The following is a 14,598-nucleotide window of genomic DNA, read 5'->3' as shown; positions in this document are numbered from 1 at the left end:
TTCAAATATTTAAAAATGGCTATCATGTCCCCTTGCAGCTCAGGGAACATACTGAGTCCCCTAAGCTTCTTCTCATAAGGTTTCTTCATTGCAAACATATTTTTCAAGTAACCCGTTGAGTTGAACATTAAGAAAACAGAAATGACCACAGATGACTTTTCATAACTTTAAAGTAAACAATGAAGATTTTGAAGCAGTCTTAAGTTTTACCATCCCTTGGCTCAGTTATTAAATGGCAACTGTAATTAAGCAAACAGAAAAAGACCATGACTTGGGAGTTATAAAACAACTAGACAAGATCCTGGAGTTTAAAGAGATATCATTGAATAACTAAAGTTAGGATTGTCCATCCCATTTATGATAGCTATGTATGGTTGTGAATACTAGACAGTGAAGAATGCTGATAGAAAGAAAATCCATTCATTTGAGATGAGATGCTGGAGAAGAATTCTGTGGGTATCCCAGACTGCTAAAAAGACAAATAAATATATCCTAGTTAGAACAAATCAAGCCAAGATGACTAAACTGAGAGTTGTCATGAGAAGACAGGACTCACTTGTAAAGAAAGTCATGTTTGATAAGGTTGATGGCAATAGGAAAAGATGAAGAAACCTTCCAGATGGATAGACTCAATCAAGGAAGCCATGGCTCTGGGGCCTCTTATTTATGTATGTGTGTGCTTGTGCCTTCAAGTTCCCTGTCAACTTACGGGAAGCCTCATGAATTTCATAGGGTTTTTTTAGGCAGGGAAAACTCAGAAGTGCTTTTCCAATTCCTTCTTCTGACAAATAGCTATAGCACCTGGTATTCATTAGCAATCTCACATCCAAATACAAACCAGGACCAATCGTGTTTGGCTTCTAAGATCAGATCTGGTGCGTTTAGGACAGTGGTTCTCAACCTGTGGTCCCCCAGGCGTTTTGGCCTACAACACCCAGAAATCCCAGCCAGTTTACCAGCTGTTAGGATTTCTGGGAGTTGAAGGCCAAAACATCTGGGGACCACAGGTTGAAAACCACTGCTTTAGGGTATTGAGACTTCTTCTCTCATTCATTATGGTAACAAGCACTAATACTCTCAGTTAAACTAATGTAGATGTAAGATGGATTCTTCACAGATAGATGCTGCTGTCCATCAACCTTTTATTTGAAAAGAAGGACTCATATTCTACAGTAAAAAACATATCTATTCCTATACACACAGGTAAAACAAAGTCACAACCAAAGCTAACAATGAAATAATAAAAGACTTCAGAAAGATTTCTTTGCTTTTACTCCAATTTCCTCCTCTTTGAAACATCAATGAATACAAATAGTTCAGTACTGATGGTGAGCATGGTTGGATTTAACATAACCAGTGGGATGTGGTATTATGTATGTTACTACAAGCAGATGTTTTAAAGCATATTCCTTGTAACAGTTAAGCCTCATTTAAGGTATTGCACACAGAATGTATAACCTTGATCTGGTGGTTGTTTAGGGGGTTACTACTACAACAGCATGTACATATATATGTGTGTGATATCTGTCCATGAAATGGCAATCAGTTGTAATTGCTACATGGGTGCAACAATTAATACCGAATGACTTCTTAATAAAAGTGATAGCCATATATCTGTACCTTGAGAACTTCTTGATGAAGTATATTCCATGTAATTTATGTGTAGCAGAGCTAGAAATTAAAAGAATTATATTTTAATTTCTTTATGTATTTTATTTTCTTAGCTCCGTTTTCTGAAAGATAGCCAAAAGTGGTGCTGAAACTGACTAGTTACTTCGCTTACAACATTCACTTTCTGCTCAAAAATTTATTCTGTAGAACTTTGCACCCCTAGAATCTCCTAAACCAAGTTTATACTTTTTGATATAAGATGCTGATGCTGAAATGAATTGGAATGGCCAGGCTTCAGTCTTCTGATGAAATGGCTAATACCCCTATTGGTGCATTCAAAAAGAGTTATTGTTCTGGTTCAAAATAACATGATCATTGCTAGTAGCTATCCCTTTAGGATTGGGTTGCCCTCTGGAAAGCCTAGTTTTATCTTGGCACTCTAAGGCAGTTTGTGGAGACAAAACAATTATAGTAAAGTGCTATTGTGGGAGTACTGGGAGGGGGGGCAGGTAGAGGTATCATCTTACCAGCTATGTTATTATTTACATTTTGTATACAATAACATTCCAGATTAAATTTAAATCTACTCTTAAGTACGTTGTTTAAGAAGATTATGAGTTGGGTCTTTTACAACGTGTGTGTCTTAATCACTCAGACAGAGGTTAACCACGCAGCTTTCACTCTGATTAATTTTGTGGTGATTATTAATTCTAGTTGAACATGTGTTCTTTTCTAATGAGTACGAAGAAATATTTTCCGCCACACTCTAAGACCCGACACTTCTTAAATGATATTTTTAAAAATCTTTTAAATTGTGTTTTGTTTCTTAGTGTAGATTTACATTTTTTAAATACTGTGGATAGTTTAATTTCATTTTAATATTTCCTTTTTGTATGTTTTTAGCTGTGTTCTCTTATGAATTGTAATCTGCCCTGAGTCTCAATTTTGTGAAAGGCAGGACAAAGTAAACCTAAACATCATAATGTGAATAAATAGTTGGCTGTCCCAAGGATCTACTGGTATATTGGGGAGTAGTGGTTTTGATAATGACTTCAGGTTGAGTAATAAGATAACAAGATTTGTTGATGATACCAAATTATTAGGGGAAGTTACAACAGGAAAACCAAAGGACAATAAAGGGGTTCAAATGATTTTTTTTCTCCCCCCAAACTGGATGTTATATGTCTGGGGAAAATGCAACAAGAGCTGATCAGAATTGTCAAAGAACTTTCCTATGAGGTGTTACCCTGTGGAAAGGTTTACAACATCTGCAACTCCATAGTTTAGAAAAGGCAAAATAAAAGGTGAATATGAGACTGTACCCCACTTATGCTGTCTATGACCGTAATAAAGATTTTTATTTGATTTGAAGGTGAATATGATAAAAACATATAAAATTATGTATGGTGAATGGGAATTAGATAAGAACATATTTTTCCCAAACACACAATATTAGAAACCAGATCCCATGCAATGAATTGAATAGTGAATAATTCAGAAAAGGAAGAAGAAATATAGTACCTTTTCATACTGCATAGATTTAAACTCTGGAATTAAGAACCACAACATATAGTAACCATCTTTAAAGGAGAATTAGACAAATCTATTCATGATAAGGCTATCCCAATACAGTTCATGGTGGAATGTTTCATGCCTCTAGTATAAGTTGCTGGCTGACTACTGTGGGATATTAGCCTAAATACATTTGCTAGTGCAAGCAGGACAGACCCGTTGAATCAATGGGATTTGCATAAATGTTGATTTAGCATTCAGCAGTTGCTCAAATGGGATTTACATAAATCATTGGGATTTGCATAAATGTGTGTGGGTGCCTCTAAGTCTTCTGATGACTTATGGTTGACCCAATGTAGTTCATAGGGTTTTCTTAGGCAATGGATACTCAGAAATGAATTACCAGTTCCTTTCTCTAAATATAGCTATAGCATCAGGTATTCATTGGCAGTGCCACATTGAAGTAGCAACCAGGGCTAATTCTTCTTAGCAGCCAAGATCAGATGGAATCTGGTACCTTTAGAATATTTAGACCAACTAAATTGTAATTTACTAATTAGCAATTCAGTCAATGTGTCCACTGCAATTGGAGCTAGCAATTAGATTACATAGGCCTAGATCAGTAGTTCTCAACCTGTGGGTCTCCAGATGTTTTGGCCTTCAACTGCCAGAAATTCTAACAGCTGGTAAACTGGCTGGGATTTCTGGGAGTTGTAGGCCAAAACCTCTGGGGACCCACAGGTTGAAAACCACTGGCCTAGATAAAGCCATCACAGTTCTTATGTTGTTATTTTCATATTTTAAGCCACTGTTGTACATTCCCAGTAGTTCTCCAGAAACACAAACATCTTCCACATCTTTAAAATCTGAGATACTTTTAGGTAAAGATAATAGGGATCTGTGGGCAAAACAGATGTGCCACTGCGCTAGAGCCGTTTTCCTTTCTCAAAATGTTTTTCAGGTTTTATGAGCTTCACCAAATTACATTGTATTCCTATATCCTAGAATCCTGCTGCCAAATGAGGACACTGGACAGTGGAATAGGAACCTTCCCTCTCCCTGACTCAGGAAACCGCTCAACTGGAAGGCATGTTTCTAAACAAGAACTGGATTTGGAAACTCACAATTTCCCATCACCTGGGCATGCATTTCCTCACACTGCTTATGAGAAAGCCAAAACCCTTGAGCGAGAAGTGCCTTCAACAACTGATAAAAACGAGGGTTCTGTGGAGAGCATAATATCCCATTCAGCATCTGATCCTACCATGACTGCTAAAAGTTTACAGCCTTTTCAGAGTCGCCTTCCAAAGCCAGCTTCTGCAGGTAAAAATAACATCATGTTGCACATTAGATTCCTTCTGACCTGTTATCTGTTTCCTTTAGCAGAAACCTGTACTAATGATATTGGATAAAAGACATTGGAAATGCACCGCTGAAAAGACTCTTCAAAGTTACTGTAGAAGGTTAACAAGCTAGTGACCATGCTGACATTGAAATCTTGTTACATGAAATACTAATCTGACATTTTATAAAGACTGCTGTATGACACCCCATATCTCTAAATAGATATCAGATAAAATCAAGGCCAAGGCTAGTTTACTTTGTGATTGGAAATGAACTTAAGAAGCACCAAAATGTTAAAATTTGGCTTATAGTATTTTGTTTGTGTACACACACATATGCAAAACAATTATTTTACTAACAAAATTTTGGAAAATTGAACTATTGGGCATTCACTGACTAGATTTCTCTCTCTCGTGAGATTTCTTTTTGTCAATTGACATGTGCAGACTTAAAAGTTTAATGAATAACCTAAGTCCCAATTTTTTTTGTGTCAGGAGCAACTTGAGAAACCAAGTCGCTTCTGGTGTGAGAGAATTGGCCGTCTGCAAGGACGTTGCCCAGGGGACACCCGGATGTTTTGATGTTTTTACCATCCTTGTGGGAGGCTTCTCTCATGTCCCCACATGGAGCTGGAGCTGATAGAGGGAGCTCATCTGTGCTCTCCCCGGGTTGGATTCGAACATGGCAACCTTCAGGTCAGCAACCCAACCTTCAAGTCACAAGGCTTTAATCCACTGCACCATTGGGGGCTCCAAGTCCCAAAAGACCTCCATGAATATAACATGTTCTACTTTGTTGCAATGTATCTTTACACATCCCTCCCCCCTGTACCATTTTGCCAGCAGTCGCACAGGGTGCCTCATGGTGCACCCTCCCTCCTCTCCCCATCAGACAGGGGAACAAAACAGGGTACATTGCCTCGTTGCCCTTTCCCCCAACAGATGGGGGAAAGACCCAAAGACTCTTTACCTTGTGATGCTTCCTCAGCACTTTGAGCATCAGTGGGGTGGGGCCTGCTGAGCGTCATATGACGCTCGGCAGGCCCTTTCCCCAAAGTACTAAGGTAAAGGTAAAGGTTTTCCCCTGACGTTAAGTCCAGTCGTGACCGACTCTGGGGGTTGGTGCTCATCTCCATTTCTAAGCCGAAGAGCCGGCGTTGTCCATAGACACCTACAAGGTCATGTGGCCGGCATGACTGCATGGAGCGCTGTTACATTCCCACCGGAGCGGTACTTATTGATCTACTCACATTTGCATGGTTTTGAGCTGCTAGGTTGGCAGGAGCTGGGGCTAACAGTGGGCGCTCATTCCGCTCCCAGGATTTGAACCTGGGACCTTTTGGTCCATAAGTTTAGCAGCTCAGCGCTTTAACACACTGTGCCACCAGCCCCCCCCCCCCAAAAAGTACTACAAAGGGTCAATTTGCCTCAGTGTGATGAAATGATAAGTCGTTCATAGTATATAATAATTATCATCATTATCATTTCATCTTATTAGCAGAGCTACTACAACAGATGAATGCCAAATGTAGATTTCAAGTGCCGTTTTTCATTTATTATGAAATAAGTGTGATTTATGGATATGTTTCATTATGTATATCGGATTAACTCAAGAAATAAGTGACATAACAAAGATAAGGGGAAAGTATGTGTGCAGAAAAATATTGACAATGGTTGTAGCAGGGGTATGATCTTCAAACATCAACCACAGTACACATACATATGATGTATTAGCATAGTGGATTCTCCCTTGGTCAAACAACTTTTACATTAGAGGCAGTTGCTGATGTCTTGGAGTGAACATAATGCTTGATAAATGTTAAGTCTTTGACAAATAGGAACACTACACAGAAGTACTTCAGTATACAAGCAGCATAAAATGCCAATATGCAGCTAGGGAACATGTGCCCTTATATATAAAACATGTAAAGCAATAACTCAATATGAAGTAATAGTGGCACACGACATCCCAGGATCCTCGGTTTGTTGTTCTTTTTAGCCATCATATAGATATTTAGATGTACGGTATTTGAATAAGACATCGATACTGGTCCTAATGCAGGATTTTTTATTATTATTCATGAAGTGTAGAATTGAAAGTATAAATAGCTTTAAAATGAATGTTTCAATTATGTGGCATGTGCCTTTGCTATTGCTCCAGTCAAACCAAATAATGCAGAGGGGAGATCTACATCTTCCACTGTGTATTTCACGAGCAACAGTGATTTGATTGAAAAGATACTCATACTACCCACAACCTCAAGTACTTTACACAGGTCATGGTCATGTCCAGAGCAACTTAACTGAAGAATAGAAGCAAAACATGACATGGCTTCTGAGTGGATTTTAGGCTTTATTCAGATTGGGTTATAGGAGGCTATGCACAGCATGTTTATAATCATAAGCTTACACTGCCTGCAGAGAGTGCTGTTCACTATGTACTTTCCTCCCTGTTCCCCCTTTCCTTTCCTTTCCTTTTTGAATTAGCAGAAATCATTTTTATCCCTCTGGAAAGCTGATACGAGAATTCTCTCATTGAAACTGCTATAATGTGGTCAATAAGCTTAGGGCTACATCATATGTTGTGCAGATGGATTTCTGTACATGCAACAGAACCTACCCATCCATTGCAGACAGACATAACAATTGGATTTCACTGTTAGATATGAAGAGATGGATGCTGACATCTTGTTTTCCTGCCCTTGTGCTTTTTACTAGGCAGTGGCAGCTCTACATAGCCAGCACTATAGCATCTGTTCCTGGCCATTTTGAAGAGAGGTCTGTAAGATTGTTCTGGGAGAGAGAGAAAAATAGGGAGAAATGGGGGACATAACATTTTAAATAATACTTTCAAGAAAATAAGAGCCAAAATGTTTTCTGTACAAATTGCAAATTCTGGGTCTTAATTTCCTACCCATCAATTCGAAAGGTTAAAGACCTTCAATTAGGAATTACATAAAGCTAGCATTACTATTTCAATATGCCAAGTAAGTGAAGCACTTAGAGTTATGTTAGTATAGTGCATTCTCTACAATAGTACTAACTGACTCTTTGAAGATTAAATGAAACTGTAATTTTATACATTATGATCTTTAGTAAATCAAGTGTTTCAAATGCTATTGAGAATTTTTAAAATAATATACTGGCCTACAATGAGACATGGCTGTTTTGTGGGAAATTACTAAACGTATACTTGTGGTCAAACTAAGACTGACAAAGACCAAAGTCATACTAATAAAAGACTAGATCAGTTTGAATCTAGGCCAGTTTATGGACACAATCCAATTTGCTGCCATTGTCCATGCAAATATGGCCACCGAAGTCATCAGGCCTACTTGAGTGGGAGATAATCCAGTGGTTACTCATCCCCACTTCTATAATAGAAGCAGAAGAATTTTAACTACTGTACATACTAATTATAAGGCTGCCTCATGTATAAGTCAAGAGCAGGTTTTGTAGATTTTGATATGACCCATAGATAAACCAAGGGTCATTGTGCAGATAGAGTTAATTACCCAATAGCCCCTCAGTTGCCTAATACATTAGCATATGCAGTCAGTTGCCTCTGGTCACTTCCCCCACATAGGCACTCCAAAAGGGCTAAAAGTGGCACCATAGCAGAGAGAATAGAGAGGGTCAGGACTTCTTTTAGATTTTCCCAGGACGGACTAAGCTCTTGCCTTTCACCATTCTGGTCAGAGAAGGGTGTGGTTCCTTCCTTGATAAGAGTTAAGATACAGTACTCACATTGAGAGTGGATAAGTTGACGCAGATTTTTTATGTTGACATTTTTACTAAAATTTTGAGACTTAGGCATATGGAGCTTGTGTCAAAATGTACTAAATCCACCTGAATAAATTTTACAGGAATCGGGAAAAAATGTCCTGAGGATATGTATTATTTTGATCTAAAATGCAATTTTCCGAGTTCTGTACAGAAATTTTTTGGGGATTTTTTCGTGTCATGAGCAACTTGAGAAACTGCAAGTTGCTTCTGGTGTGAGAGAATTGGCTGACTGCAAGGACGTTACCCAGGGAACGCCCGGATGTTTGAGAAGCCTGTGGAAGGCTTTTCTCATGTCCTCACATGAGGAGCGGGAGCTGACAGAGGGAGGTCACCCGCTCTCCTCGGATTCGAACTACCAACCTGTTGTCAGCAGTCCTGCCAGCAGAAGGGTCTAACCCATTGTGCCACCGTGGGCTCCTGTACAGAAGTGATTTGATACATTTTGATAGTTTTGATCTGTACATAATATTCTATTCTTAGCCGAAAATGTGCTGCCGCCTATAAATCATTTTTTTAAAAAATTGGTATCTTTTGGAAACAAATTTCACAAGTGAATAAGTACAGGCAGTCCCCAAGTTCCGAACAATATATGTTTGTTTTTGAGTTGAATTTGTACGTAAATCTATCTATCAGTCTATCTATATAAAAGCTTGGATATCATAGGGAAGGGTTAACACCACTGTAGTGTTTTGTTTGCTCTCTGTGTCCCTGTTCAGAAGATTTCGCCCCACTTTCTGTCCCTGTGATGCTAAGCTTCAGTAGAAACATGTTTTGCCCATAATAACTCTCCCAGGAGTGAATTTCCCTTCCAACCGGTATATTTCTCTCTCTTCCTATTTTCTCACTCCCATTCTTAACCATATCATTTGCAAATCGAATGTTTATAACTCAGGAACTTCCTGTACATTTGCCAGCAAATGCTTTTTAAGTTCTTAAGTATGAGTCAGTTGTATTATCATCATCGTTGTTGTTGTTGTTGTCATCGTCGTCGTAAGTCGAGGACTGCCTGTACATTTACATGTGGTTATCATGAGTGGCAATTATGGAGATCTTCTTAGAATCTGGCACTCCACCTCCACTGAGTTCTGAATCAGCCATTCCAAGAAAAATAGATGAAGAAAAATAGAAGCCTGCCTCAGTTTGTTCATAATTCTTTTCTAAAATTACCTTCACCCTACCTACCTTTGGATGAAGTTTGCTGCAAGACTACCAAATAATGTTTTCCTAATGTGTCAATGTTTAAATTGAGCAGACAAGTAAACAGGCTGCATTAAAGATTCTTGAGGGTTTATGAGAAGTCTTCTAATTAAACATGTTGGAATTTAGTTGATTTAGCAATATTCCCAAATGTAGTTTTGCCGTGGTTATAATGGAATGCAAACAGACATTGCACGCTTCATTGGAAGCTCCCCTGCTTGTTTCAAATCAAAGCTGAAGAAAAGATATTTTTAATTCACATTTTTAAATAAGTGAATTGTTAATTAATAGCAAAACTAAGCGAGATTCAAAAGAGAAATCTTAGTTATAGATTATGTGCTACATGCTTGGATGGCCACATGTGTGACCTCAATTCGGCACTGTGCTATAGAGTAGACTCCATGATTAAACACTGTCATTATAACAAATTGAATAGAAACTGCAAGCACTGAATTGCTTCATAAGAAGTCAGTAGCAGTAAGATTGTCCCGATTTTAATGCTAATATTCACTGCACCAGCCTTCTAGGGTTTGTTTCTTAATTAAATTGTCTTGAAGGGATGCAAAAAAGAGTATAGGACAAATTGGGAGGTCATCTTTTTTCATACTCAAACTTTATCATCTGTGCCATCCCCACTCACTCTCTCCTTCCTTCCCTCCGCCTTTCCATCTCTGTTTCATATTCTCTTTCTATTTCCCTCTTTTTTGTGTGCGTGCACACACACACTATCTGACTCCTACAACATCAAAACCCCATGAATGTCTTCTTGTTCTTCATGGTGCTAGTTCAAAGAATGAAAAAATGGATTGGCTGAAACAATGTGTTAAGATTTTTTTTTCAAATCCAGTTTAAACAGTTTGCCCTTTTCCTCTCAATTAGAAGAACCAGGCCTATATCTGTCTTCTCTTTCTACCACCCTAACATATTAACAACTAAAAAGAAGTGCTGAAAATCAAAAGGATTTCAGAGTTCTTCATTTCTCAGAAAAAAGATGGCTTAACACTTGGTGTTCATAAAATTACTGTCTGGTCACTCCAACAGTGCTCTGAAGTTTCATTACACATCATTGTAAACCAAGTTAACTGAAATTATAGTTGCCTTTCTCTGTATACATGTACATGTTGTGAACATAGTTCATCGTCTTGTCTTGGGGATTGTAGACAAAATATGGGTGTACAGTAGGGAAATCTGTTTTATACCTTCTGCCAAATTTTGTGATATCCTTTGAAAAGTCCCATTCGTTTTATTCAGATCATTATTTTCTACTTACTGTCCTTTTCCTTTTCTGCTTTGTTCCTTCATTTATCAATTCCTCTGTTCAACTCATTGCACTATTTCAAATATTTCATTCTTAAATTGCTTTGGTAGAAGTACAACATATTCAGGGTGGAAAAGTTGGCAAACCTGACCCTTGCATGGAAATGAAATAAAACAGTTTTTCACATATTGAGGTTCGAAAAAATTACTTCTGTTTATTATCTAGGATTAACAAGTCCTGTGAAAAAAAGCAGACCAGAGGAGAATTCTGTGACTTCCACATCATCAGAACATTCAGAAAAAGGAGAGAGTAACAAGAAGATGTTTCCCGATTGGAGTAACAAAAAAGCTACTAAAGCCAAGGTACAAATGAAATAAAAAGTGGGCAGGAACTATTAGTGCAGTGGTTCTCAACCTGCGGATCCCCAGATGTTTTGGCCCACAACTCCCAGAAATCCCAGCCAGTTTACCAGCTGTTAGGATTTCTGGGAGTTGAAGGATCCACAGGTTGAGAACCACTACATTAGTGGTTCATTATCCACAAATGTGTATATCCCACTTAGAGAGATTGTTAGTTGTCTGCTCTCAACAACCCTGGCAAATAGTTTACACTGGGGAAGAACCATATCTTAAGTGCGCTGTCACTCTGGACCAGCTCTTCAGCAAGTGGCCCATGTCGATCAGTGGTTTTCTACCTTTTTTGACCAGAGCCCACTTTGACCAGGGACCACTTGAACAGGGACCACTTTGAACAGCGACCACTCTCCAACATAAGTAACAAAATGGCTACGAATCAGTTTTTGGTCCACTTTATGTTTGGTTTGATTAATTGGGGTGCTGATTCAGAAAATTGCATTGGATAGACCACATCAGCTCTAGTTTCTGATACAGAACATATGCCATCCAGTAGTCACCATCTGCTCACCCACAGAAAATCATATTTAATAATCTAGAGCTGATGTGGTCTATCCAATGCAATGGTCAGCTCTGTGGAAAGGAACGGAAATAAAATAAATAAAATAAATAAATAAAGAGGAAGGAGGTTTGCAGGCCAGATTTTCATTTAGTGGGCCGCTGTCCACAGGATAAGAACCACTGTTTTAGATAAAACATAGTATTTTCTTAACATTTCACCACACTTGGTGCATTGGAAATTGTGAACCAATTGGATGGAATTTGGTATTACCTAAAACTTCACCACTCATAATAAATTAAACATTTGAACTCTGCTCTCCCTACACCAAATCATTTTCTCTCTTAATATTTCACCCCAGTCTGTATATTACAATTTTAACTCTGCGCTAAGTGATAAAGTAACAAAATGTCTATATAGCTAAACTGGAGAAGGCACTAAGAATCTCTTTACAAAATGGATATTAATACTTAGCTTGTGTCTGAACAATGCTAACTGGAGGATGAAATCCATTTTCAGAAATGTGTAATATTTAATTGAATAATCAATGGTAAATTGAAGCAGCGTAATAAATCATGATCCAACTGAAAGAAACAAAATGGTTTACCTGTTGTACTGCACTGCACTCCCCATTTGCATTCATTGAAATGTTTTCTGGTATACAAATTTGTCCTTTTTGTTGCCTTCTAGGACAGGGCGCTGAGAGTATGCACTTATTCTGCTAGCAGTAGCAGTGATACTGAAACAGAGCTGGAGTATGAAACAAACGATTTTGTAACTGGAGAGGAAAAGCTGGTGGATTTAATGAACAACAAACAAGGTAATTTACCATTTGTACACAAGAGATTTATAGACCTTCTCACCTTTGTCATGGCAGCTGCTTTGGTTTGATAGCATTGTGCTTTTTTTTTTCATCTCTTTTCAAACCCAATTTTCCATTATGTGCTTTTGATTGTGTATATACATCAGTTCTTGTCTCTACAACTACATTTTAAAAAATCATACCTGTAAACTAAAGAAAAACAACAACTACAAAGCATTCTATTGGGTAATTTTTTAATGGAATACCATTATATCTAGCTATATAAACTGCATCCTTTGCTAGCTTAAAATAACCTAGTGACCATGAACATTGTTTCCTCATCTTCATATTACTGTGACAGAGCTTATAATCAGTTGTTTCAAACATTCCTTAATTGTTGTGATGCTGTGTTAGTTGAATGGAGGTCCAGTTTGGGGTTTAGTTTGCATCTAAAGAAGCAATCCAAAGTTCTGAACCTTGAACCTTATCCCTTGTCATTGAAAACTAGAACCAAAATCCAAATGTGGTGGTTTGATGGATTTCTGTCTTCAAGTATATGTGACGGGACTAAAAAAAATACAGGTTTGTTTGTTATTATTCATTGACTGCAAAGTCTAGATTAAAATACAGGCAGTAGGTGTACTCTGCACAAATCCATCCCAGAGTAGAGGATGAATTTTTATTCATTGCCAAAACAGTTACTGATGCTATTTTCCTATTTTAGATGGTAATTTACATGTTTTGAATATCCAGGTGTAACTCATGTGATTAATCTACAAAAACATGGAAATGTTTTTTCTGAGCAACCTACCCAATGAATCATGATGGCTCCACATGATCAAAGTTTTAAATAGTATCAAAAGCAATCTGAGAGTTCAACTATAACAATTTAGATGTGGTTGTTGACAGCATGGTAGCTGAAGTTCGCATTAGCTTACAGCCCCCTGCATCAAGCACAGAAACAAGGCAGGAGCACACAAAACTGAGGACATCTCCCACTTATTGGAAGGGTTAAGGACCAGAGCACTATCAAAATGTAGAAATTGTTAAAATGTTGAATGTACATATTTTAAACACAAACATGAATTTTCCGCACAAACACAAGGATTATGATAGGTGAAGGTAGGTAAAGGTTTTCCCCTGACATTAAGTCTAGGCGTGTTTGACTCTGGGGGTTGGTGCTCATCTCCATTTCTAAGCCGAAGAACCAGCGTTGTCCGTAGAGACCTCCAAGGTCATGTGGCCAGCATGACTGCATGGAGCGCTGTTATCTTCCTGCTGTAGTGGTACCTATTGATCTACTCACATGTGCATGTTCTCGAAGTGCTAGGTTGGCAGAAGCTGGAACTAGCAGTGGGTGCTTACTCCACTCCCTGGATGCGAACCTGTGACCTTTTGGTCCGCAAGTTCAGCAGCTCAGTGGTTTAACACGCTGCGCCACCAGGGGCTCCCAAGGATTATGATACTGTGTTATATAAGGCAAGAGACCATTAAAAGGGGGGGGGGGGAAGCAGCACATGGTCACAAAAATGTAAACAAGATGAAAGATTGGACCACTTTTTGAACATATGGCTTCTGGGTATAATTCAAACCAATCAAAATAGCAGGCATTGAGAAACAAGGAAACCTATATATGCATACTGGCATTAAACTTCCTATAAGTCTTAGTTAAGCTGGCTAAAAGCTAATGCTTGCACTGCTCTTCACATGAGGGTTACCTGTTGCCTCAAAAGTGAGTAGTGATTTCTCATACCATTTATGAATATTGGCCCTTATAACATACATCAGAAACAATGACAAAACATACATCAGAAGCAATGTCTGCTGACAATGGGGGAAAAAATGTCTGATCACAGTCACTCTCTCACAGAATCTAAACCAGGAGACATTCAAACAGAGCTGCAGATTGCATTGGGCATTTTTCTATCAATCACTGTGTCAAATTATTATTTTTCTAGCTTGTAGCTCAAAACATTCCTGCACTATTTTGGTTTTTTAACTTGCCTAAGTACCACTAAATTAACCCAAGGACATAGATGAGACTAAACTGATGTACAGATTGCAGAAGACACTGTTGGAACTGGATTTGAGCCAAAGGAGACTGTTTAGAGAGAGAAGAAAAGCAGGGGATAATTATTTTAGCGTACAATTAAATAAAACACGTGCACACACTCTCT

The 14,598-nt window shown here is 38.2% G+C and overlaps 1 protein-coding gene across 5 annotated transcripts in view; it reads left to right on the top strand.

Annotated features, from left to right (window-relative positions):
• nckap5 (NCK associated protein 5) overlaps window positions 1-14,598 on the top strand; it is an 856,064-nt gene that overhangs the window by 774,705 nt on the left and 66,761 nt on the right. For all 5 annotated transcript variants that reach the window (XM_062975038.1, XM_062975005.1, XM_062974931.1 and 2 more), the window contains 3 exons: window positions 4,129-4,446; window positions 10,933-11,069; window positions 12,310-12,439. In XM_062975038.1, coding sequence (XP_062831108.1) covers window positions 4,129-4,446; window positions 10,933-11,069; window positions 12,310-12,439 — 585 coding nt within the window. The remainder of the gene's footprint in view (window positions 1-4,128; window positions 4,447-10,932; window positions 11,070-12,309; window positions 12,440-14,598) is intronic.

This window comes from Anolis carolinensis, chromosome 1, assembly GCF_035594765.1.
Source record: "Anolis carolinensis isolate JA03-04 chromosome 1, rAnoCar3.1.pri, whole genome shotgun sequence".
NCBI lineage: Eukaryota > Metazoa > Chordata > Lepidosauria > Squamata > Dactyloidae > Anolis > Anolis carolinensis.
Note: the sequence above shows the minus strand (reverse complement) of the source record. Positions and strands in the feature narration are given on the sequence as shown.